Here is a 25,711-nt window from a genome sequence, read left to right as displayed (position 1 = left end):
GCATACCCCTGGATCCAGCAATACCACTACCAGGTTTGTATCCCAAAGAAACATAAAAAATGGAAAAGGACCTACATGTATAAAAATATTTATAACCATTTTTTTGTGCTGGCAAACAATTGGAAATTGAGGGGATGCCCATCAATTGGGGAATAGCTGAACAAGTTGTAGTATATGAATACAATGGAATACTATCGTTCCATAAGAAATGGCAAGCAGGAAGATTTCAGAAAAACCTGGAAAGATTTATATAAACTGATGCTGAGTGAAGTGAGCAGAAGCTGGAAAACATTGTACATAGTAACAGTACATTGTGTGGTGACCAGCTTTGTTAGACTTAGCTCTTATCAGCAATGCAATGCTCTAAGACAATTCTAAAGTACTTATGATGGAAAATGCTATCCACATCCAGAGAAAGAACTATGGAGTCTGAATGCAGATCAAAGCATACTATTTTCTCTCTTTTTGTTTTTAAAAAATTTTTTCCCTGTGGTTTTTCCCCTTTTGCTTAGATTTTTCTTTAGTAACATGACTAATGTGGAAATATGTTTAATATGATTATATATGTATAGCCTATATCAAATTGCATGCCATCTTGGGGAGGGGGGAAATTTAGAACTCAAAATCTTATAAAAGTAAATGTTGAAAACTAAAAATAAATAAATTTTTAAAAGAATAAAATACAAAATAAATAAATAAATAAAACAGAGGGGGAAAAAGATGGCAATAACATTTATTTACATAGCCTTTTAGGTTTTGCAAAGACCTCTCTGTATGCTTTATTGCAATGCATCTTTACAACATCCTTTTGAGGTAGACAGTGCAGATGTTATTTTCATTTTACAGATGAGGACACTGAGTCTCAGGGATACTAAAGGACTTGCCCAGTCTTAGTGATATGACTAGTAAGCAGCAGGGCAAAGGTTTTAATGTTTTCCTTAAAAATTTATATAATAACTAAAACTTCAGAGAAGTTTGGGAAGCCCTGGAGGTTACTGTGTACCCCTCTCCACCCTCCCCCACACTAGTCCTGCCTCTAGCTCAACCTTCATGGTCATTGTATGGGGAGACAACTTCTTTGGACAAGGGACCAGCCATCCCCACCAATTGCCAACCAACTTCTTTTACTCACTAGGCTAGCTAAGCAAGCCAGGATAAGTGATGCAAAAAGGCACCCTATCAAACCACCAACACTTTGACCCTCATTCCCCTTATATTTCGATGGAGATAGCCCAGAACCTTGAACCCAAGAGCCTTTTGAATAGCAGTGCTTATAACCCAGTATCAAATGGGTCAACACCAGAAACTGATATGATTTTATCAATAGAAATGACATTAGAGAAGAGGTATTAACACCTGTTTTGCCATCCTACCTGAAGAACCACGGGACCTTTCCATCTGACTTGCCGCTGAAACCTTTCCATGGGTTTTGTCTCCCCTGTTAGAACGGAAGCTCTTTTAGAGCAGGGCTTGTCTTACTTTTCTATTCGTATTCCCAGCCCTCAGCAAAGTGGTTTGCACATAGTAAGAGTTTAATAAATGCTTCATCCATTCATTCATTATTCTGAAATGACAAAATAGAAAAATGAAGCCTGTTCACTTGATTAAAATAGTGTGTAACCTATTTCTAAAGCTTCACAGGAATCCTGAGTATGCTTCACATTCCAAGATCTATATCAGTTTCTCTTTTCCCTTGGGTGGGCCAGCATAGAAGTGGTAGTTGTGGAAGCAGTACTGAACAGAAACATCAACAAAAGGAAACCCATCTGGCAGATTGATTCCCCATCTTTGTGATTTTTGTTGTTGTTGTTCAGTTGTTTTTAAGTCCTGTCTGACTCTGACTCCATTTGGGGTTTTCTTGGCAAAGATACTGGAGTGGTTTGCCATTTCCTTCTCCAGCTCATTTTATAGATGAAGAAACTGAGGCAAACAGGGTCAAGTGACTTACCCAGGGTCACACAACTAGTAAGTATCAGACGCCAGATTTGAACTCATAAAGATGAGTCTTCCTGACTCCAGGACCCCTAGCTGCCTTTGCTATGCTAGATGATCACCGCACTTAGTGTATAGCTCAACAATCAGTTACAGTACAATGGAGATCATGCTAGATTTGGAATCAGAGGATGTGTGGGAAGATTCAGGTTTTGCTACTTGTCATCCACATGATGTTAAGCAAGTCATGTCAACTCTCCAGCCTCAATTCCTCATTTTTCACATGAGGAAACTTAGCTAGATGAGTCAAAAGGTATCTTCCAGTTGATATTGTATGATTCTTTAGTCCCCCTCATCTTTGTGCCTGACCAGCACATGTATGTATGTTCATACAATATGTCCTTCTCACAAGGTATTTTTAGTCAACCAAAGCATTTTTTTTTAATTTATACAGAAAGAAATCTAAGCACTGTGTCCAGGGCAGGACTGATTTTTTCCCCCAGCTATCTCGATCCATAGCCACACTCCTACAAGGACAACTTTGGTGGTTCACAGCACTTTAATCAGAAAACCATTCAGTTCTTTTAACAAGTGTTAACATCTAGTGGTTATTATGGCTGTGGTTAGAGGAATGAGGACAGAAATGTCTAAAGCTTACTATAGATAATAACTTCTCATTAAAGCCTAGAATATATAAAGACACACTCCCAGTTCATTGTTAAGGATCTTTCCTCAGGCAATAGGCTCATTTGTTGTTTATTTTCTTTCTGGTTTTGTTTCCCTGCATTTTAAGCACTTGTGAGAATCCAAATGCATAACTTAAAATAAATGGCAATTAGAGGAACTTAGAAACTAACATCATTATCCATCTGTAGATATCTTAGGTAACATTTTTTAAAGTGTCATCTCAAGCAGGATTTTCTCCTTAATCTTTAGCTGGTTATGATTTAAATGTACATGACACTGCTTTCAGCAGTTTATATTCTACCCCCCAAAATACTACAATGACTATACTTTTCTGTATCCCCTTCAGTGCCTTACTTAAAGCAGGCATTCAGCAAATATTCATTGGATTAATGAATATTAGTAATATTCTTTTTCCTTCTTTTTCTCATTGCTACACTGGAGAACCCTGCACCCTGAAGCCCTCCTCTCCTGATTGGTGGTTCTCTCTCCCAAATAACCATTTTAGAAAAATGCTTCACCTCCCCCATGCCTCAAATCACTATCCAAAATCATCTTATTCCTCTGTAGGCAGCATTGCCTCTTCTCCCACCCTTTCTCACTCCTTTTTTTTTTTTCTGTTGTCTCCCCTTCATTAGAATGTGTAAGCATGGAGACTATCTTGCTTTACTGTATTTTTATCCCTAACTGTTCCTGACAGGTGGTTAGTACCGAATAAATGCTTGCTCTACCTACTCACCTGCCCACTCTCCCTACTATCTTTCTACCCATCCATCCATCTATCCATGTGTCTATGAATTATCTAAGTTTTAACAAGGTTTGTCAACAGAAATACACTCAAGCCCATTGCACTTGAATTGTATTTGAAATCATTTGACAAAATAACATCTCAAAATAATGCTTAGTAACCTCGACCTATATGTTTCCATAAGATATGCTTATACCATGGGTCCCATTACCATATTTTGACACACCCTATTTCTGAGATCCAAAATCCTAGATAAAGCTGTCATACCTTAAGGTCCCAAATCAGATCTTAATTATTAACACTGAAGTTTTGCTAGAAAGGAGAAACATTTTTTAAGAGTCTTAGTGAGAAAAAAAACAATAACTACATACACATATGTATATATTATATATAAAATCATATACATACACATCTTATCCTTTAAGCAGTTTAAGAGTTAAATCTAACTTGGGATAATATATATGTATATATTTGTAAATATATGTCAAAAGCATTACATTTTCATCAATATTTTACATTTTACTTAACCTAAAACTTTGAAGATGAAATTTTGCATGTTTTGTACTAAAAATAAAGATTTTTTATAAAAACCTGGCATAGTGGAGGGAGCACTAGTTTCAGAGTTGGAAGATCTGGGTTTAAATTCTGACGCTAATGTTTCCTAACAGCAGCAGGAGGAGTCTGCTATCTCTCTGAGCTTCGATTTCCCCATACAATATTTTTCATTGCACAATTGTCAGGAAAAACATTTTGTATAGTTTAAAGAACTATGTAATATTATTATTCTGTCTCAGGACTGTTTCAGAGCTACAGTCAGTCAAGGGGATGATATTTCTTCTGCAATACATATTCTTGCATTTAGAACATTCAGGAAAAGACTGATTTTTAAGAACTTTTGCCATGGGATAAGTTTAATGTCCCTTCTTTACTGGGCATCCAAAAATACAGTTTGCTGCTATTCAATCCTAAGGGCACACAATAGATACTTACCAAATCAATATTCCTAATAAAAGGAGGCTGTGGAATGTATTCCTTATTTATTATTATGTTTCCAGTGAAAAAAGGAGGGCATTTTCTGCACCTGCTACAGTGGAGTTGCTCAATATTCAAATAATGCTTTTTGTTTGTGGTTTGGGGCAGCAAGCATACTTATAGAGAGTGCTATGAGGAAGTTAACAGACTAATAAAATGACACCAACTTTTGTCAAGGAGCTCAAAATAAAATCAGTGAGTGAGTCAGAATATACCATACATGTGAAATAACTGGAATAGTTTAAAAGGTAATCTTAAGGCAAGGAAAGGTGTGGGTTCATTTTTTAAAAGTATGAATCTAGAGTCAGTATGGTCTGGTGGACAGAGTGCCAACCTCCAAGTCCAACCCAAGACTTGGGTTCAAGTCCTACCACTAATACATATTTGCTGTGACTGTAAATACCTGGTATTTGAAGTGATTCTCTAAGATTGCACATTGCAGATAGTTGTTATCTATAATGAGAGACTTTCAACAGGAATTCCCATAATCAATAAAGTCACAGGTTCCCCCAAGAGGATGATTTGATGTCCCCTCCTACCTTCTATACTCTCTCATATTCTTGTTAATTTGCCCTGCCAACCTCATATTCAACAAATGGGTTTTTAATCTCCATAAGACAGCCCATTTAGGAGATGAACATGTAATTTTTTGTCAGAGATGAAAAATCTTCAGGGGTGTCACACTCCTCTTGACTTAATGCACCATGAGGAATCCTAGAATAATCGTGCTAGTGGAAAGTTTGATAGAATTTCTCACAAAGCCTAATTACCAGGATGTAATCAAAGGTAGCTTTATTAATAAGCGGGTATAAACCAATTTGCCTCAGTTTCCTCTTCTGTAAAGTGAGCTGATGAAGGAAATGGCAAACCACTCCACTATCTTTGCCAAGAAAATCCCAAATAGGGTCATAAAGAGTCAGAGAAAACAGAAACGATTAAACGACAACAACAGTACCTAAGTGAGACATAGTCAATGTGCCTGTTTTACTTAACTCAGTACTTCTTTGTTACAAAAGAAGGTTCTCAGGAGTAATTGGGAAGTAACAATGACATTTTTAAAAGCACCAATAAAGTATTTATTTCTAAACTGTGATGGAGAAAGCTGTCTCTCTCTTCCCATGGAGTCCTAGTGATCATTAGAAATCATTAAAAACTGATCATTAGTGATCTCACTTGATCCAGAAAACCCCACAACTCATAAAAGTCAAGAGGGTCAAATCTTCAAATGGAGTCTACTTCGTGAAAACTGGTAAGCAGGAAAAAATATAAGCTATATAAAAGCAAAATAGCTCAATAAAAATCTACTTTTAAGAAATGACTCCAGGAGGGGCGGAAACAATATGGCAGCATAGAAGCAGGAAAACTCCCTGCATTCGCCCCATACACATTAAATACCTATAAAAATGACTCTAAAAAAAACTTTAGAGCTGCAGAACCCACAAAGTGACAAAGAGAAACCTCCTGCTGAAGGCAGCCAGGCAGGTGGACAGGAAGGGTCCATCACAGCCACTGGGAACTGGGTTTTAGCCTCAGGGTGGCACCAGGGCTGGAGCAGACTTCAGGAGAGTGCATCACCAGCAGCTGTGGTGGTTTCCAGATTTATCAATCCATAAATGCCAAAGACAAAATGAGAGGCAAGTAGCCTTTGGGAACAGGGGGTCCGGGAGTGTGGTCCAGCTTCTGCCTGGAGGGAGAAGAAGCTGAGGCATGGCTGCTTCAGAGCTCTTGGCCTGCAGATTGTAGGAGGACCAAGTGACCAGTCTGAGGGGTAATTGCGCTTGCTTTAACCTGCTTGGATCTGGTGGAGGTCTTGGGGTACGTGATCAGGTGACAGGCAGGTGGAGGCTTCAGAGAGGGCACCCAACTAATAGCTCCTGCAGCTGTGAAAACCCCAGCAATTTCAGACAAAGCTCTCCTCTCTGGAAGCAGAGTTCTACTGTGGCAAAAAGCTCAAAAGTCAAGTAATTGAGTGGCAACATGAACAACCAAAGGAAGCAAAGCAAGCACAGAAGTCAAACCTTAGATTTCTTTTTTTGGGACAAAAAGGATCAAATCATGGAATAGGAAGAAGACAACGAAGTCAGAACTCCTGCACCAAAAGCTTCCAAGAAAAATATGAGTAGGTTACAGGCCATAGAGGAGCTTAAGAAGGATTTTGAAAACCAAATAAGAGAAGTAGAGAAAAATTGAGAAGAGAAATGAGAACGATGCAAGAAAATCATGAAAAGAGAGTCAACAACTTGACTGAAGAAAATAACACTTAAAAAATAGACTAACTCAAGTAGAAAAGGAGACTCAAAAAACCAATGAGGAGAAGAATGCCTTAAAAAGCCAAATTTGCCAGATGGAAAAAGAATCTCAAAAGCTTACTGAAGAGAATCATTCCTTCAGAATTAGATTGGAGCAAATGGAAACTAGTGACTTTATGAGAAATCAAGATACTATTAAACAGAGGCGGCTAGGTGGTGCAGTGAATAGAGCACCAGCCCTGGAGTCAGGAGAACCTATGTTCAAATCTGGCCTCAGACACTTAACACTTACTAACCATGTGATCTTGGTTGTGACTTGGGCAAGTCACTTAACCCCAATTGCCCTCCCCCCTCCAAAAAGCCAAAAAAAAAATTCTATTAAACAGATCCAAACAAATGAAAAAATAGAAGGCAATGTGAAATATCTCATTGGAAAAACCACTGACCTAGAAAATAGATCCAGGAGAGATAATTTTAAAATTATTGGACTACCCAAAAGCCAGGATCAAAAAAAGAAGCTAGCAATCATCCTTCAAGAAATTCTCAAGGAAAATTGCTCTGAACCAGAGGGCAAAATAGAGGTTGAAATAATCCACCAATCACCTCCTTAAAAAGATCCCCAAAAGAAAACTCCTAGGAATATTATAGCCAGGTTCTGTAGTTCCCAGGTTAAGGAGAAAATACTGCAAGCAGCCAAGAAGAAACCATTTGAATATTGTGGGAACACAATCAGGATAACACAGGATCTGACAGCTTCTACATTGAGAAATCGAAGGGCTTGGAATATGATATTCCAGAGGTCAAAGGAGCTGGGATTAAAACCAAGAATCACCTACCCAGCAAAACCAAGTATCATGTTTCAGGGAAAAATGTGGTCATTCAGTGGAATAGAGAACTTTCAAGTATTCTTGATGAAAAAACCAGAGTTGAATAGAAAATTTGACATCCAGATACAAGAAGCAAGAGAAGCATGAGAAGGTAAACAGGGAAAAGAAATCATGAGGAACTTACCAAAGTTGAACTATTTACATTCCTACATGGAAAAATGATAATTGTAACTTATGAAACTTTTCTCAATATAATAGTTGAAGGGAATATAAATATATATATATATATGTATATATACATATATAGGAGGGTATATGGGCATATGAATACATATGTGAGTGTGTGTACATATGTGTACAGATATACATAGACAGAGGGCACAGGACCAATTTAACGGGAAGGGATGATACTTAAAAGGTGAAATTGAGAGGTGAGAGAGGAATATAATGAGAGGAGATGGGGAGAGACACAATGGGGTAAATTATCTCATATAGAAGAGGCAAGGAAAAACTGTTACAATGGAGGAGAAGAACAGGAAGGCAAAAGGGAATGGGTCAACCTTACTCTCATTGAATTTGGATTAGGGAGGGAATGGCATACACACTAAATAGGGTATCTCACCCTACAAGAGAGTAGGGGGGAAGGGGATGAGAGGGGGGATGATAGAGGGGAGGGCAGGTTGGCAGGGAGGTAAGTTAGAAGCACACACTTTTGAAAAGGGACAGAGTCAAAGTAGAAAATAAGACAAGTGGGAGGTGGGATAGGAGGGAGGGAAATATAGTTAGTCTTTTACAATATATCTACTATGGAAATGTTTTGCATAGCTACACATGTACGACATATATTGAATTGCCTATCTTTCCAGTAAGGATGGGTGACGAGGGAGGAAGGGAAAGAATCTGGAACTCAATATTTAAAAATAAAATGTTTTAAAAATTGTTATTATTTCTTTTTACATGCAACTGGGAAATAACATATACAAGCACTGGGGTATAGAGATCTATCTTGCCCTACTGAAAAGTCAGAGGGGAGATGGGGAGGATATAGGAGAGAGCACATTGGGGGAGGGGATATATAGTGGGATCACCATTTAGTGGTGGTGGGTAGGGGAAAGATGGGGAAAAAATTTGTAACACAACATCTTGTGGAAATGAATGCTGTGAACTAAAAATAAACTTTAAGTTTAATTTAAAAAATGAAACAACTCCAGCTACAAAAGACATGCATATCAAAAAAAAAAAAAGCGACTAAGTACTTGAGAGATGTCCCGAGCATGCTCCTTTTTGTCCACATAATGGTGGAGGTAGTGAGTATGCTCAGCCTAAACAGAGACTATGTACAGAGGACTGCTCTCTCTAAAGAGGGCTCAGTTATTTTTCCTGCACAAGCTCAAAATTGCAGAAAATATTGCAGAAGGGTTTGGATGGAGATTCTCTCATCATAGGCATATACAAGTCAACAAAACTGCAGAATCCAACACGCACAGGCATTCTTGTAATCTTCATGGTCTGATCAACCTCTATATCAGTTCTACTCACCATGTTAAGATGATATTGAAGGAAAGAAGGGAATAAGCATTTATTAAGCACCTACTGTATACCAGGCACTATATTAAACACTTTACAAATAGTATCTTAATCCTCACCACAACCTTGAGAGGTAGGTGTAATTAGTATCCCTAATTTACAATTGAAGAAATTGAGGCAGACAGAGGTTAGGTGCTTTGCCTAGGGTCACAGGTCACAGCTATTAAAGCTCTAAGGGGGGATTTGAAATGAGGGCTTCCTGACTCCATACTAAATGTCCATCGACTGCGCCACCTAGCTGCCTCAATGAAAAGGAGCAAGGTGTTCCTAAAGCAGGAGAGAGGATTTAAAATAAAATGATATCCCAAAAGATATTAAAGAAACAAAACCTAATGGAATGAGAATAAACATGAAAGTAAAAAAAATAAAATAATTTAAAACAAAGCAATTACAAAAATACTGGAATATTTACTAGTCCCAAATCCTACAATCAATATAGTTTTCCCACTATGATGAACAATTCCTTGGGGAAGGTGTATTTGATACTGGGACTCCTTTTCTCCCATGCAGTGACCCTCTTCCAGCATGGCCCTCTTTTGCAGATGCTTCATTCCTAGGTTCTCTAACTTAGTTTTTTTCCTTAGAGAAGCTTCTTGGTGCGCATACATTTCCCTCATAATATGGGAATGTGAATGACCAACTCCTGCTCCAGAAGTATCAACATTCTGTTACAGTGGCCCAGCTCTCCACAGACCCTATGTGGAATTTGCAGACTGAATGAATCTGCAGTCTGGATCATCTTCAGTCCTGATACTGTAGGTGAATTCAGCACATAATCAAACATATTATAGTAATTCAGTAAGATACCAGATCAAGAAGCTGTACTTTTTGTTCATAGTTTAGCTACCTCTGGGTAGTTCAGTCACACCCAAAGCAAAGAATGCCTCTACAGAGACACAAAACACCCTTCTCTCTTTTTTCTTTTTAAATCATATTCTTAAAAATTCTGAACTTACCAAAAAATAAAATTTTCATGTACGAAGTAGAAAAGGAGAATTTTACATGAAACAATATTGCACCCAACTTGGTTTTACCTTTAAGTATACAATAAATTCAACATGTAGCTTCCAAAATTGTGCTGCTTATCTGTGCATCATTCTGGCCTTCCCTTTTTTCTCTTCTATAAGTTTAAAATTACTTTAATGATTCTCTTTTCTTTCTTTTCTTCTTTAGAGGGTAACTATGAAATTAGCCCCTCTCACCCTCTCATTCGTATTAAAAAAAAAAAAGGAAAGAGAAAAAACTTTGTAACACAAGCAAAACAAATTCCCACATTAAAAACATGAAAATGTGTATTGTGTTTTATACATTGAGTCCATCATCTCTATGTCAAGAGGTATTTATCATGCAATCATCATCATATTGATCACTGCATTCATTAGAGTTCTTAAGTTTTTCTAAGTGTTGTGTATCTGTATATGTGTATATGTGTGTGTATATATATATATATATATATATGTATATAATTGTGGGAATTGTTCTCTTGGATCTGTTCACTTCACTCTGCATGAGTTACATAAATCTACCCAGTTTTCTGTGAAACAATTCCTTTCATAATTTCTTACACCACTATAATATTCCTGTACATTCATATATACCATTTTCTTAATCCATCCCCAATTAATAGACATTTCTTAGTTTCAAGTTATCTAATACAACAAATAGAACTACTTTAAATATTTTTGTACATATTGATCTTTTTCCTCTTTCTTTGATCTCTTTAGTTTAAAAGCCAAGTAGGGTATTGCTGGGTCAAGAGTTTTGCACGGTTTAGTGACTTTTGAGAAATAGTTCCAAATTGCTTTCCGGAATGTTTGGATCAATTCATACATAGCTCCACCAAAAGAGCATTAGTGTCTGTTTTCCCAATAATTTGTTTCCTGTTTTTTTTCCCTCATGTTTACAGTTTTTTTAAGTTCAACATGTTCAAAGCTGAATCATTATCTTTTCCCCGTAAACTCTCCTCTTTTCCTAACTTCACTATTACTGTCCAGGGAACCATTTAAAGGCTCACAACTTTTGGTATTATTCTTGTCTTCTCACTCTCTCAGCCCTTATATCCAATCTATTGCCAAGTCCTGCCAATTCTACCTTCATAACATCTCTCATACACACACACACACACACACACGTGTGTGTGTGTATATATATATATATATATATATATATATATATATGCAGACCCTTATCATCTCAAGCCTAGGCTGGTGTGCTACTGGGTTAACCTTCTGGTTGGACTCCTTACTTCAAGTCTCTCTCCCCTTCCAATTCACTCTCTACTTAGTGACCTCCTTGAAGTGGTCTGCCCATGTCATTGCCCCATTCAAAAACCCCAGTGGCTCCCAAGTCTCAGCTAAAATCCTACCTTCTACAAGGAACCTTTACAAGTCCCTGATAAAGCCTTTTCTCTGTGATGATCTCCAATTCTTCATGTATCTTGTTTGTACATAGTTGTATGTGTGTTGCCTCTCCGGTTGAATTGTGAGCTTTTTGAGGGCAGGGACTGTTTTTTCCTTTCTCCTTATCCTTAGTACTCACCTAGCACACAGTAGGCACTTAATAAATGCTTGTTGACTGCTTTGACTTGTTCTGTCATATTTGCCAACATGATAGATGTAAGATGGAACCTCAATGTGGTTTTAATTTTAATTTTTGATGTTATTGGTGATTTGGAACATTTTTCATATGGTTTCATATTGAAGTTCTTGCTTTGATAAATGCCTGTTTATATCCTTTGGCCATTTATCTATTAGGGAATGTCTTTAATTCATATATATAGATATAGACATATATACACATATATGTTTGTACACATATACATGCATATACAAACCAGTTTGTACACACATATACATACATATGTATATGAACCCATATATGTATATATACATATATATTATTTGATAAATGCTTCAGATCCAATGTATGTAAGGAACTGATTCAAATATATGTGTATATATTTGAATGCTTCCTTTTGCTATCTCCTGATGTGGGTCTGGGCTGCCTGTACATTGTGCCTTCCTCTTACTCTGGCTCATCTCTGCTCAGGGCCTGTGCAGTCTTCACGTATAGTCCAGGCCTGGCTAGAAGAGTTTATAGTTAGTCCTCTTTGGTTTTCTTTATCATTGCTCCTTCCAGTGCATTAGCTTTACTGGGGTGTTTTGGGAGGCTCTGGCACCACAAACTTTACACTCTTTTCTTTTAGCATTCCACCCCCAGTTGTGATGCGGAAGGTTCCAGTCTCATCAATTCCTTTCTTAAGTAAGGTGACCCTTTCATGGAGTTGGGATTCTTCACCCTAAGGAACTCTATCCAATTTTTGAGGATTTAGCAAATTATTCTATTTCTTTCCAGGTTCCTCTTATTAGAAACTGGTTAACACACAGATTACATCTATCAATGACATTTCCAAAGAAGCCACCACCCCTCACATCCTCTAGGTGGGGCCACAATCTAGGAACATTTCAAGTGTCATAAGCCCTGAAGGAATGCTGCTGTCACTTCAGTTGAGTAACATTTAGAAACCTGTCCCCACCCTGAAGGGAACATAAAGTTGAGTCACAGGGTAGCCCCAGCCCTGAACAGACTCTTCCACTCATTAGTGCTTCAATCAATAACAATTTCTGAGAGCTCAAGACCAAAGTCTTCTAAAGATTATCCATTCTTCCTCCCTGTAATGCTGTCCTCCTCATCCTCCATCTTTATCTCTCAAATCCTGGTTGTCCTGTAAGACTTGGCTCAGAATCACAAAGCCTCTGAGTTGCAAGAAACCTCAAAGTTTAACAACTGTATCCTCAACTCAAAAGAATCATCTCTATAACCAAAGAAGAACTCACTCCCTACCTCATGAGGCAGCCACTTAATTACAGGAGGCCCCTTTGTTAGTCTAAGGATAATTGAGATGAGAAACAAAAATGCCACTTAAAGGGACATTTCAAAGCAAGTAATAGAGGGGGAAAAGGTTAGAACTTTACACCAAGAAATAAAAATACATATATTTTATCTATCTTTAACAACAGTTGGGATATAATTGCAACTATGGACTAGTTGTCAGAGCAAAGAATGAATCAATTGTTGATTTTGTGGGGACATAATTTTTTCTGACAAAACAAGATGATAGTACCATACAGCCTTCACTTCACATTTCAATTCTGCTACATGAAGGGGGTCCTTGTTGCAAAAATATTCACCATCAATCTCTCGCTCCTTTGACATACAAATCATTATCTTTTGAAGCAACTACCAACAAAGATGACAAAGTTGGCAAGGATATATGCTAGCGTTAGTCTGAGAAAGCTATTTGAATGGAGACAAATTTTAGAAGGGGTCAATTCATTAATGAATATTTTCATATTAAGACAACTTTTTCTGTCCTGTACTTCCTCTTGGCAGGGGGGTGGTAGTGCTCCAACCAGCTTCCTAAGATCAGAAATTGCAAAACAGCTGCTGTTCTTCACTGGAAGGGAGTGCGCCAACACCCAAGAAATCACAGGCTGTGACAACTGCAACCTTCTAACTTCAGAGACTGGGGAAAGGAATATGCAGATAATGAGGATTCCATGTATTTGACAGAGTTTCCCTACATTGAGCAAAATTCTCTCTCTACACAATTGCCATCAAATGCTTTTACATCTGTTTTCTGGGCTCAAGTAAAACAAAACGAATGAATGGAGCATTTACTAAGTGCTGACTATGTGCAAAGAACTTTGCTAAGTGATGATGGTGCCTTCTCTCAAGTAGGATTCTTCTTCTATCTGATCGGATTTTAAATATTTGAAGAGAGCTGGTGTGTTCTTTCTCTAAACCAAATTTCCTCCAGTTCCTTCCACCAGTCCATGTATGGTATGACTTCCAGTCCCCTCACCTTGTTGGTTGCTTTCCTTACATGCATTCCAGCTTGTGCTTCCCATCACTGTAATGCTACCTCCTCTCAAGCCTTCCCTAACTATCTCAGCTTTAAAAAAATAATGAAAGCTCACAGTTATCTACTTTTTTTTTTAAGCAACTGGGGTTAAGTAACTTGCTCAAGGTTACACGGCCAGGTGTTTCTGGGTGGGTGCTAAGTGTCTGAGCCCAGATTCGATCCTCAGGTTATCCCGACACTGGGGCCGGTGCTCTTACTCACTGTGCTACCTGGCCACCCCTCAGTTATCTACTTTTTAAACATTTCTCCTCAGAACTATCCTATCAGGTGAGTAGTACCCATTCCCATTTTACAGATGAAAAAAAAATGACTTGGACAAGTTAACTGATTTGCCTAAAGTGACACTGGAAGTATCAGAGCTGGGACCCAAATTCCAGGTCTCCTTCTACTAAACCTGTAGTATCAAATTCAAATAGAAATGGGGCTATTGAAGACACAAGGGATCCTGTCTGTTGTGTATTGACTTAGAAAACCATATAGTAATATTACCTATGTTTTATTGACTTTATTTATTTTGCTAAATAGTTACTAAGTACATTTTAATCAGGATCTGGCCATAATAAAGAGTATGGTGGAATGGCTGCCTTTCTGATACCTCTACACTAGACCACATGATCTCTCCTTTGCTGTGGTACTTATATCTGAATCACCTTGTAACCCTTATCATCTATTACTTTGTAATGTGGTTACATTTTATATATACATATACATATATATATATATATACACATACACACACACACACACACATATATATACACACACATATATACTTATATGGGGAAGCTAGGTGGTACAGCAGATAGAGTGTCAGGCCTGGAGTCAGGATGATCCAAGTTCAAATCTTGCCTCAGACACTTAGAAGCTCTATGACCCTGGGCAAGTCACTTAATCCCATCTGTTTCAGTTCCTCATCTGTAAAATGAACTGGAGAAGAAAATAGCAAACCACTCTAGCATCTTTGCCAAGAAAACCCCAAATGGGGTAACAGAGAATCGAACATGACTGAAACAACTCATCAACAACAAAAATATACATATATACAAACACATACACACATACATGCATATACACACACATATATATTCTCATTTTCCCAACTAAACCATAAGCTCAAAGACAAATATTGTTATATATATTTTTTGTTTCTACCACAATATTTAATACATCTTTTATATAAGGAGAGGGAATGGGCCTGTGATTGCATTGTTATGGGAATCTAAGGGTGAGGAAACTCCCACTACCAATGCACTTTGGTACCTTCTCTGAAACTTATAGGCTGAGACATTTGCCTAGAACACTGGGAGGTTAAATGCCTTGACTTCCCAGGTGTCACAGAGGCAGTACTAGTCAAAAGCTGTACATGAACACACATCTCCGCGACTCCCAGACCAGTTCTTTATCCACTTTTGCACCTTGTTTATGATAAATTCTCAATGAATATTTATTGAATGGATGAACCATATAAAATGTATGACAATACCTGCCCTGCCTTTCAGCCAGACACTTCATTAAACTAAGTAGAGGTAGATGGATTTGGTGTGGGAAGGGAGCATTACACCAAGGATTTTAAAGTATTTTATATCTATTACTCTGCTAATATTCACAATACTCCTGAGAACTCAGTAACAAATTTTAAAAATTCTTTAGTGAAGCTCCTCCTAGTCACACCCAACCTCTCCATTCTGAATCCACTGTGAAGGCTTTTTTTTTTTTAATTGAGTAAAAAGTTTGAAATGTGTCCTTAGTTAGAACTGCTACTGAGGAGTGCTGGTATAGTGGTTTAGGTGCTTATCTTGGATACTTATGTGTTATGTTAAAATAATTAATTTTCCAGAGCCTCCATTTCTCCATGGAGATAATATATATTATAACGTTATACTTGTGTCATGCAATATTTTGTTTTAATTGGAACTGTAATTTTATCAGTATAAGGAGGTTCCTGTGAGGAAGTTGCTTTATCAATTGCAGATCAGTAGGGTCTCTGTAACTTGGAGGTCTCAGAAAGTTCCCTCAGACACTTGGAAGCTATATGACCCTGGGCAAGTCACTTAATCCTGTCTGCTTCAGTTCCTCATCTGTATAATGAGAAGGAGAAGGAAATGGCAAACCACTCCAGAGTAGGGGGCACGAAAAGAGGAAGTGATTTGCTTATATGCACAAAGCAACCCCTGAGGCCAGCTTTCTATCCAAGGCTGCTTCTCATGAAAATGCTTTGCACAGCTTAAAGTGATATATAATCACAAGTTGTTATTACTATTATATGGTAGAAACTTATGGTAGACTAACTTTTTTTTTCAAATGCTTTATTAACTTCTGGTTTACATAATTCATTTCTGCCGGATTTTGAGTTACAATTTTTTTCCCTGTTTTTCCCCTACCCACTGCCCCAAAATAGCAATCCCACAGGATATCCCCTCCTCCAATCTGCTCTCTCCCATATCTTCTCCCATACCCCCTTCAACTTTTCCAGTAGGGCATGGCAGATCTCTATGCCCCAGCACCTGTATATCTTATTTCCCAATTACATGTAAAATAGTATTAATAATTGTATTTATGTATTTTTAAACATTTGATTTTAAAACTTTGAATTCCAGATTCATTCCCTTCGTCCCTTGTCACCCACCCTTACTGGAAAGATAAGCAATTCAGTATAAGTTGTCCATGTGTAGCTATGCAAAACATTACCATAGTAGATATATTGTAAAAGACTGACTATATTTCCCTCCCTCCTATCCCACCTCCCACTTATTCTATTCCCTACTTTGATCCTGTCCCTTTTAAAAAGTGGGTCCTTCCAATTTCCTTCCCCGCCCCAGGCTGCCCTCCTTTCCATCATCCCCCCTCTCAACCCCTTCCCCCTGCTCTCTTGTAGGGTGAGATACCCTATTTAGTGTGTATGTTATTCCCTCCTTCAGCCAAATTCAATGAGAATAAGGTTTTGCCTTTTTGCCTTCCTGTTCTTCCCTTCCATTGTACCCATTTTCTCTTGCATCTTCTATATGAGATAGTTTACCCCATTCTGTCTCTCCCCATCTCCTCTTGTTATATTCCTCTCTCACTCCTTAATTTCACCTTTTAAGTATCATCCCTTCCTATTAAATTGGTCCTGTGCCGTCTATCTATGTATACCTGTAAACATATATGCACACATTCACATATGTATTCATATGTCCATATACCCTCCTATATAGACATACACACACAAACACACACACACACACACATATATATATATATTCCCTTCAACTATTTTCATACTGAGAAAAGTTTCATCAGTTACAATTATCACTTTTCCATGTTGGAATATAAGTAGTTCAACTTTGATTAAGTTCCTTATGATTTCTTTTCCCTGTTTACCTTCTCAAGCTTCTCTTGCTTCTTGTATCTGAATGTCAAATTTTCTATTCAACTCTGGTTTTTTCATCAAGAATGCTTGAAAGTTCTCTATTCCACTGAATGACCATATTTTCCCCTGAAACATGATACTCAGTTTTGCTGGGTAGGTGATTCTTGGTTTTAATCCCAGCTCCTTTGACCTCCGGAATATCATATTCCAAGCCCTTTGATCCCTCAGTTGTAGAAGCTGCTAGATCCTGGTTTATCCTGATTGTGTTTCTACAATATTCAAATTGTTTCTTCCTGGCTGCTTGTAATGTTCTCTCCTTGATCTGGGTATTTCAGTACCTGGCTATAATATTCCTAGGAGTTTTCTTTTTGGGATCTTTTTCAGGAGGTGATCAATGGATTCTTTCAACCTCTATTTTGTCCTCTGGTTCTAAAACATCAGGGCAGTTTGCCTTGAGAATTTCTTGAAGGATGATTTCTAGGTTCTTTCTTTGATCATGGCTTTCAGGTAGTCCCATAATTTTTAAATTATCTCTCCTCGGTCTATTTTCCAGGTCAGTGGATTTTCCCATGAGATATTTCACATTGCCTTCTATTTTTTCATTTGTTTGGATCTGTTTAACAGTATCTTGATTTCTCATAAAGTCACTAGCTTCCATTTGCTCCAATCTAATTCTGAAGGAATGATTCTCTTCAGGAAGCTTTTGAGATTATTTTTCCATCTGGCAAATTTGGCTTTTTAAGGTATTCTCCTCATTGCCTTTTTGAGCCTTCTTTGCCATTTGAGTTAGTCTCTTTTTAATGTGTTATTTTCTTCAGTCAGGTTGTTGACTCTCTTTTCATGATTTTCTTGCATCATTCTCATTTCTCTTCCCAATTTTTCCCCACTTCTCCTATTTGGTTTTCAAAATCCTTCTTGAGCTCCTCCATGGCCTGTAACCTACTCATATTTTTCTTGGAAGCTTTTGGTGCAGGAGTTCTGACTTCGTTGTCTTCCTCCTATTCCATGCTTTGATCCTTTTTGTCCCAAAAAAAGGAATCTAAGGTTTGACTTCTGTGCTTGCTTTGCTTCCTTTGGTTGTTCATGTTGCCACTCAATTACTTGACTTTTGAGCTTTTTGCCACAGTAGAACTCTGCTTCCAGAGAGGAGAGCTTTGTCTGAAATTGCTGGGGTTTTCATAGCTGCAGGAGCTATTAGTTGGGTGCCCTCTCTGAAGCCTCCACCTTCCTGGCACCCGATCACGCACCCCAGCCAGTGGTTATTCAGATCCATCCTAGGGCTAATACCTTGGCATGGGGCTGGGCTCAGATTTCTGCCAGCCTGCCAGGCTGTCCTCAGCAGGAGGTTCGCTTCTTTGTGTCATTCTGTGGGTTCTGTAGCTCCAAAGTTTGTTCAGAGTTCCCTTTTACATGAATTGGGGGAGGTGGAAGCCGGAGTCCCTCGGAAGTCCTGTTTCTACTCCACCATCTTGACTCTGCCCCCCCCCCCCAAACTAACTTTTAAAATGAGTAAATACTATTTATTGGCATCTACTTATAGTTTCTAATATATGTGGTATTTGAAAAAAAAAACATTGCATTGCTTTTTAAATAATCTATGATTTTATTAATTTGGATGAAATCTCCTTGTATTTCAAATCAATTAGAATTTTACTGCATTGAATTATCTTCATTGTTTTGAATAAGTGGTGAGTTTAAGGCCCCAAAAAGTAATGTGATTTACTAAACCCACAGAATAAGTTAGGAGCACACTCAACCACAGAGATCACACTGAAGCTGAGAAGACTCTAAGTCAGTTCTGTTTGACTTTTTGTGACCCCATTTGCGCTTTTCTTGGAAAAAATATCAGAGCCGTTTGCCATTTTCTTCTCCAGCTCATTTTACAGTTGAAGAAACTGAGGCAAACAGGGTTAAGTGACTTTCCCAGGGTCATACAGCTAGTATGTGTCTGAGGCCAGATTTGAACTCAGGAAACTGAGTCTTCCTAATTCCAGGCCTGGCATTCTATCCACTCAACACCTAGCTGCCCATACAAGGTATTTATTCTTATTCAGTTCAACAGCCATTTAATGAGGGGCTTTTATGTTTTACACCATGAAATCACAGATCCTTGATATAGTGACTATGTGCTAATACTCTTCTTAGGTACTTCAGTGATGTAAGGCAGAGACCCTGAGCCCACCTTGTGGGCTCTACCACAAAGCAGAGATACACACACACACACACACACACACCTATAATCCAAAGTAGAATTGTATAGGTTCATGATAGGTATAAATAAAGTTCTAGGAGAGGTCAGAAAAGTACCGGATCACTCTCCTTCCTAGGGGGATAAAAGAAAACTTCATGGAAGAGGAATTAAAATACATTACAGACCCTTACAATACACATAAATACTCCAAGCAGGCTGACCAAGTGACCTAACTCAAAAGTGGAAAGTGGAGCTTTTGTTCCAAATCCAGGCTCTGACAATCCCCAGAAGTTTTGTTTTCTAAAACTGAGATAATACTGAGCTTGGTGTTTTCTTGAAAAAGCAGGTATAAATTTTTTTCCCCAATTATTCGCTACTAAAAACTTAACAATTGTTTGTTTTATGTATTGTTTCTTATACCTTGCATTGTATTTCATGCATTCCCTCTACATAAGTACCAGAGATAATGCAGACTTTATTTTCACATAAACCTTTTCTTCTGCTTTCCACTGTATATTTGCCATTATTTGAGGGCACGACTATGTCTTTATTCTTTCTCTTTTTGTTGCCAATTTTACTACAAGACTTCTGTAACTCATTTGTCTAGAATCTCTCTTGCTAGTGAACTCACTGGGTGGGCTGAATTGCTATGGTAGGTTAGAAGGATTGTAAGGAATTCCTTCTATATGTTGCTAAGAAGTTTTGCTAATTTCCTCTCCATGCTGAATGGAATGTCAAAGTCTTCACTTTTTCCTGATATGTAGGGGAAAGAGCCTTGACTTATGGGTACCAGTGATTTTGTTTGTATCAATTACATTAACATTGCAATTCCTTACTGCTGAATGTTGCACCTAATTGTTCCTTTAATAAGTTAAACAAATATGTGCTGTTCTTATTTCAACTATTTCTGCCAGTAACTGCTGGAAGTTATTTAATGCAGCTGGAGACAAATGCTGACAATCACTCTAGCCTGAAAAGTGTGAAATAATTTCATTTCATTGTTGTGGTCTATGTAGTCTAAGAATGGATTTCAGCTGATGACACTTGGGGGGAGGGGGAACTTCCTTTTAATTAGGGGCATAGTAGAAAAGAGGGAACATGCTATTAGGTGAGCTGTAGGGCATGTGCCTATTGTTTATGTTGTGAACTCTTCTTAGGAATTTCTTTTAATATAAGAATTTACCTCATGTGATTAAGATAAAAGCTTTAATCTGAAAGTGTTTTTGCCTTCATTCAGAGACTTCTTTTTCATCTGATAAAACGCCATCAGTGACAGATGTAGCTTATTTGTTGGCGATTTGGGAACGGGCGAAAGGAAAAGAAGGAAGAGAATAAAAGAGGCATGATGTTATCGGGGTGAGTGGTCACTCTCCCAGGCTATTTTGACCTTTTTTCCTCTCTTTCTCCACCCAAGGGAGCTGGTCCCCACCTCAAAGTGCGGGCCCCGATGCCTTCACCCGTTCCCCTGACTCGTTTCTTTCCCAGAGAGTTTTCTCCCTCGGTGGACTTGAGGCCCTGCAGCAGCCCCCTGGAGCTCCCGGGGAATGGGGGGAAGCTCTTTTTAGAGGGCACTCCCTCCCCGAGGGCTCGGCGGCTGCCCCAGAGGCTGGCCTGGTGCTCCATTGACTGGGAGCAGATCCGTTTCCTGCAGAAGCTGGGAAGCGGGGGGTTTGGCTCTGTCTATAAGGGCACCTACAGAGGACTTACCGTTGCGATAAAGCAAGTGAAAAAGTGCAGCAAGAACAGGCTGGCTTCCAGACAGAGCTTCTGGGCCGAGCTCAACGTCGCCAGGCTGTGCCATAAAAACGTGGTGCGCGTCGTGGCCGCCAGCACTTGCACTCCCTCGGGTTACAACAGCCTGGGGACCATCATCATGGAGTATGGTGGCCACACGACCCTGCACGACGTCATCTACGGAGCTAGCTCCGCCCCCTACGACCGCGAGCCCAGAGTCGGGGAGCCCTTGGACCTGGGAAGGTGCCTACAGTATTCCCTCGACGTGGTCAGTGGCCTGCTTTTTCTCCATTCTCAAGGCATCGCCCACTTGGATCTCAAGCCGGCCAACATCTTGATCGGGGAGCAAGAGGTTTGCAAAATTGGGGACTTTGGGTGTTCACAAAGGATAGAAGACCTGCTGGCCTTGAGCGCCCACCATTGCCACCTGGGCGGTACATACACACATCGGGCCCCGGAGATTCTCAAAGGAGAGGCAGTGACTGGCAAAGCGGACATCTATTCTTTTGCCATCACGCTCTGGCAAATGGTCACCAAGGAAGTGCCTTATTCTGGTGACCACCAATACATACTATATGCGGTGGTGGCCTATAATCTCCGGCCACCACTCACATCCTCTGTCTTCACTGCCTCCTTACCTGGCCAAAGACTGGAACACATTATCCGATGCTGCTGGACAGCTGACACGTTGGTCAGACCCAGCTCAGACTTGCTCCTGGGTGATCTTAATTCCTTGCACGCTTACTTGGCAGACTTGAATGCTAGAAGTTAAGTCAACAAAAAGCTTTTCTATGTGTCTGCTTATTTCTGTGTTTTTTCTTTCTCTTCACTTGCTTCCATGTGGAGAGTTGGAAATGTTTGGTGTGGTTTTTTTTTATGTATTTCTTGATTGCAAGGGAGACTTTTTAGAAAATAAAGTGACGTGAACTTTTGTGGGTCTCATTTAAATGAGATTTAGTACAGAGTTCCAAGTTCTGTAATTAAAACACACTTCTAATTAGAAACTAACCTCTGAGCATTATGTCATTTTGAACTGACTTTCTGTTGCTGCTTTAGTTTCAAAGCTCCTTAGGATTGAACACATACAAACTTACAACTTGTGAAGCTGACAAAATTTGCTTTTATGAAATAGAACCCAGTTGCAGACGTTCAGCAGCCAACTCAAATGCAGGCTATTTTTTTTTAAAGAAATGTACTATGCATATATTCATGTAGTTATTTATTTTGCACTTATGCCTTATCCATTAAATCCACGCTGGGTCACTTTCTGATAGATAGGCTATTTGCCACAGTAAACTGGAACATAGGTATCCAATAAATATTTGACCTGAGAAAACCAAGGCACAGACCTGAGTGATTTATCTTGGGTCACTTTCTTATTGTAAAACTGAGACTAGAGTTTGTTTCCTAATTTCTAACTATTAGTCTCATGTTTTAAACATTTGAGAAATTGATCATCTAATAGCTAATAGCCAACATTTACATAGCATTTACTATGTGCCAGGCACTGTGCTAAGGTCTTTACCATTGTCATCTCTCACAACAAGGTTGGGAGGTAGGTGTCATTATTATCCCCATTTTACAGACAAGCAGACGGAGACAAACAGATATAAAGTGACTTGCCCAGGGTCACACAGCTAGAAAGTGTCTTGAGATCCCATTTGAACTTGGGTCTTACTGACTCCAGACCCAGTGCTGTATGCACTCTTTCGCCACCTAGCTGTCCCAAAAAACAAACAAAACAGACACTCATCTTTCTCCCCTGTATTTTTAAAAAAATGATAAATATTCACTGAGTATTCATTGATGAATAGACTTCATCAACATCAATTCTTTTCCAGGGTTTACAATGTGCTCTCCTGTTTTCATTTTTAAAACAGTTTTTAGTGACACTCATTTTTCTCTTTACATCACTGTCACTACCACATGATCCCTTCCCTTGAAAGAGATAAGCCTAGTAGTACTTAGACATTAACTATATCTGAAAATACATATCGGGTATAGTGGCCTCAGATGCTTTTTGTACTATAAACATTGGTGGTATTCATCAGTGAATACTCAATGTATATTTATAATTTTTAAAAAATATGAAGGGAAATGAGATTTTTTTTTCGTAGTCCAGTGATCCGCAATGGTTTTGATCATGTACCCCTATTGATTTAAGAAAAAATAGTTTCAAGATATACCAATAAATCTATATTTACAAAATGCACATATGTTCATTGCTTTATATAATGCATATTACAAAACATGACAATAGAAATCAAAAAGAGATGAAATAAGCATTTCTTATTTTTTAATTGTATTAACAATACAAAAGTCTTCTTTTGTTGTTCTCATTGAAAATACCCCAAATAAAAAGTGTTAGAGAGAGGAGTTTCCTATTGCTACTAGAAGCAAACACAAAATGCTCTGTTTGGCGCTGTTCAAAGCCCTTCATAACCTCGCCCCCTCCTACCTTTCCAAGTCATCTTACACTTTACTCCCTGACTTAGGCTCTTTCACCCGTGACACTGACTTCCCCGCTGTTGTACAATCAAGACATTCCACCTCCGAGCTCTGGACATATTCCCTGGCTGTCCCTCACATCTGGAATGTTCTCCTTCCTCCACTCCAACTACTGACCTCTCTGACTTTCTTTAAATCCTAACTAAAATCCCACCTTCTGCAGGAAGCCTTCCCTGACTCCTTTTAATTCCAGTCATTTACCTCCTTTAATTATTTCCTATTTATCCTCTATACAGCTTGCTTTGTATGGGTTTGCATGCTGTCTGCCCCATTAGATTGTAAGCTCCTGGAGGACAATGACTGACTCTTTGCTCCTTCTTGTATCCCCAGTGCTCAGCACAGTGTCTGATGTCTGCATCAGGGTAGGTGCTTAATAAATGTTTAGCAACTGATTGATTGAATAGGCTTTGTTGTTATTTATAATCCTCCTTGAGGTATATTCCTTGTAATGGTATAACTGGATCAATATTCAGCTCTAAAACTGTGATCATAATTATGATCCCTCAAACATTCGCTATTTTTGTCTTTTGTTACCTTTGTCAATCTCATTTTTCACCTTTCATGTTGCCCCTTGACATTTATTTTAAACTGACTTTAAAAAAGCCAACTATAATTCCAAATTGTTTTCCGTAACTATCGAACAAATTCACATCTCCAACATGACATAGTGCAATGTTTGTCAAAGTATATGTTCCAAGGACTCTTAAAGTCCTGAGAGTTTTTCAGGGGATTAGTGAGGTCAAACTATTTTCATCATACTAAGGCATTTTAATTTCTTACACAGTAAACATCAATAGCTACAAACAACATAAGCAAAAGGTCGGTGGGGGGGCCCTCAATAATGTTTAAGAGTGTAATGAATGCAGTCCTGGGACCAAAAAATTGAAGAACCACCAGTGGGATGTGGGATAAAAGGACATTGGTTCAAATATCAACTGTAATACTATCTCTGTGACCCTGGGAAAGACTTTTAACCTCTGGATTTCAGATTTTTATGTTTAGTGAAAGGGTTAAAACTCAGTGACCTCAAAGGCCCCTTCCAGCTCTAAAACTGTGATTTTATGATCCCTCAAACATTTGCTATTTTTGTCTTTTGTTACCTCTGTCAATCTCATTTTTCACCTTCCATGTTGCCCTTGACATTCATTTTAAACTGACTTCACCTATATGCAAATATTGAGGTTTGGAGAAGATATGGTAAGGCATTGGTTTTAGGCCCACTGACGCATGCAGCCCATAATATGGGCACTCTTATCCAAAAGTGTAGATTTCTAAAAAACTCAATCTTTAGATTAAAAAAAAATTGTCATAACATCCCAATCTTTAACCTGTAGTAATTATTTTTTAGAGTGTATTTACCAGTGGAATATATTGAATCTTGAAAGTATTTTCAAATGGATTTCTCTGATCAATATACCCAGTCCACAAAGATAACATGACCTCTTATTAGATATTCTGTACTAATGTTCATCTTTTACTTATATTCAGAGGTACCAAAGGGTTTCATAAGAAGGGGGGAGGTGAAGTCATAGGGCACCCTGGCAAGGATGTGTGAGATATTGAGAAGATCTTCAGCTGACTAGCATCAACCATTTTCCTATTTGGTCTTTGGTGAAATTATATTTGTCCTTGACAATGACATAGTTGTTACTTTTTATTTATTAAATATAATAGAAAATAGAGTGAAATAAATTCAGTTCCTTACTTTTTTGAACTTTATATAGCTACGTAGCTTAGAGGAATTTTTTTAAAGCTCTACATTTAGTTAAAGAATATTTTCTTTGAAGTCCAGCCTAGTTTTGGATGGTTTAAACACTACTGGACTATGTTCTATGCATAATAAGATCCAAGTGTTGATTGTAGCACCAGTTAAAAAAATCTGAAAATACTTCAGTTTTCACTTTTTTAATTTAGGAAGATGGAAAACAGCCTTTTCCCTTCTTAAA

General features: G+C 38.4%; 1 protein-coding gene across 1 annotated transcript; it reads left to right on the top strand.

Annotated features, from left to right (window-relative positions):
* Positions 1 to 20,698: 20,698 nt before the first annotated feature.
* Positions 20,699 to 22,029, top strand: MOS (MOS proto-oncogene, serine/threonine kinase). Its single transcript, XM_069099512.1, has one exon. The coding sequence runs from the start codon at positions 20,971 to 20,973 to the stop codon at positions 22,027 to 22,029; it is 1,059 nt and encodes a 352-aa protein (XP_068955613.1). The 5' UTR covers positions 20,699 to 20,970.
* The last annotated feature ends 3,682 nt before the right edge of the window (positions 22,030 to 25,711 follow it).

This window comes from Petaurus breviceps, unplaced genomic scaffold (assembly GCF_028583685.1).
Source record: "Petaurus breviceps papuanus isolate PSGF00001 unplaced genomic scaffold, PetGlider_PUasm1.0 38, whole genome shotgun sequence".
Taxonomy (NCBI): Eukaryota; Metazoa; Chordata; class Mammalia; order Diprotodontia; family Petauridae; genus Petaurus; species Petaurus breviceps.
The sequence above is the reverse complement of the archived record's forward strand: the minus strand, read 5'-3'. Positions and strand labels throughout refer to the sequence as shown.

What these genes read in the sequence shown, in the direction of transcription:
- MOS (XM_069099512.1), top strand. Translation starts at nt 20,971, where the DNA reads ATGCCTTCACCCGTTCCCCTGACTCGTTTCTTTCCCAGAGAGTTTTCT.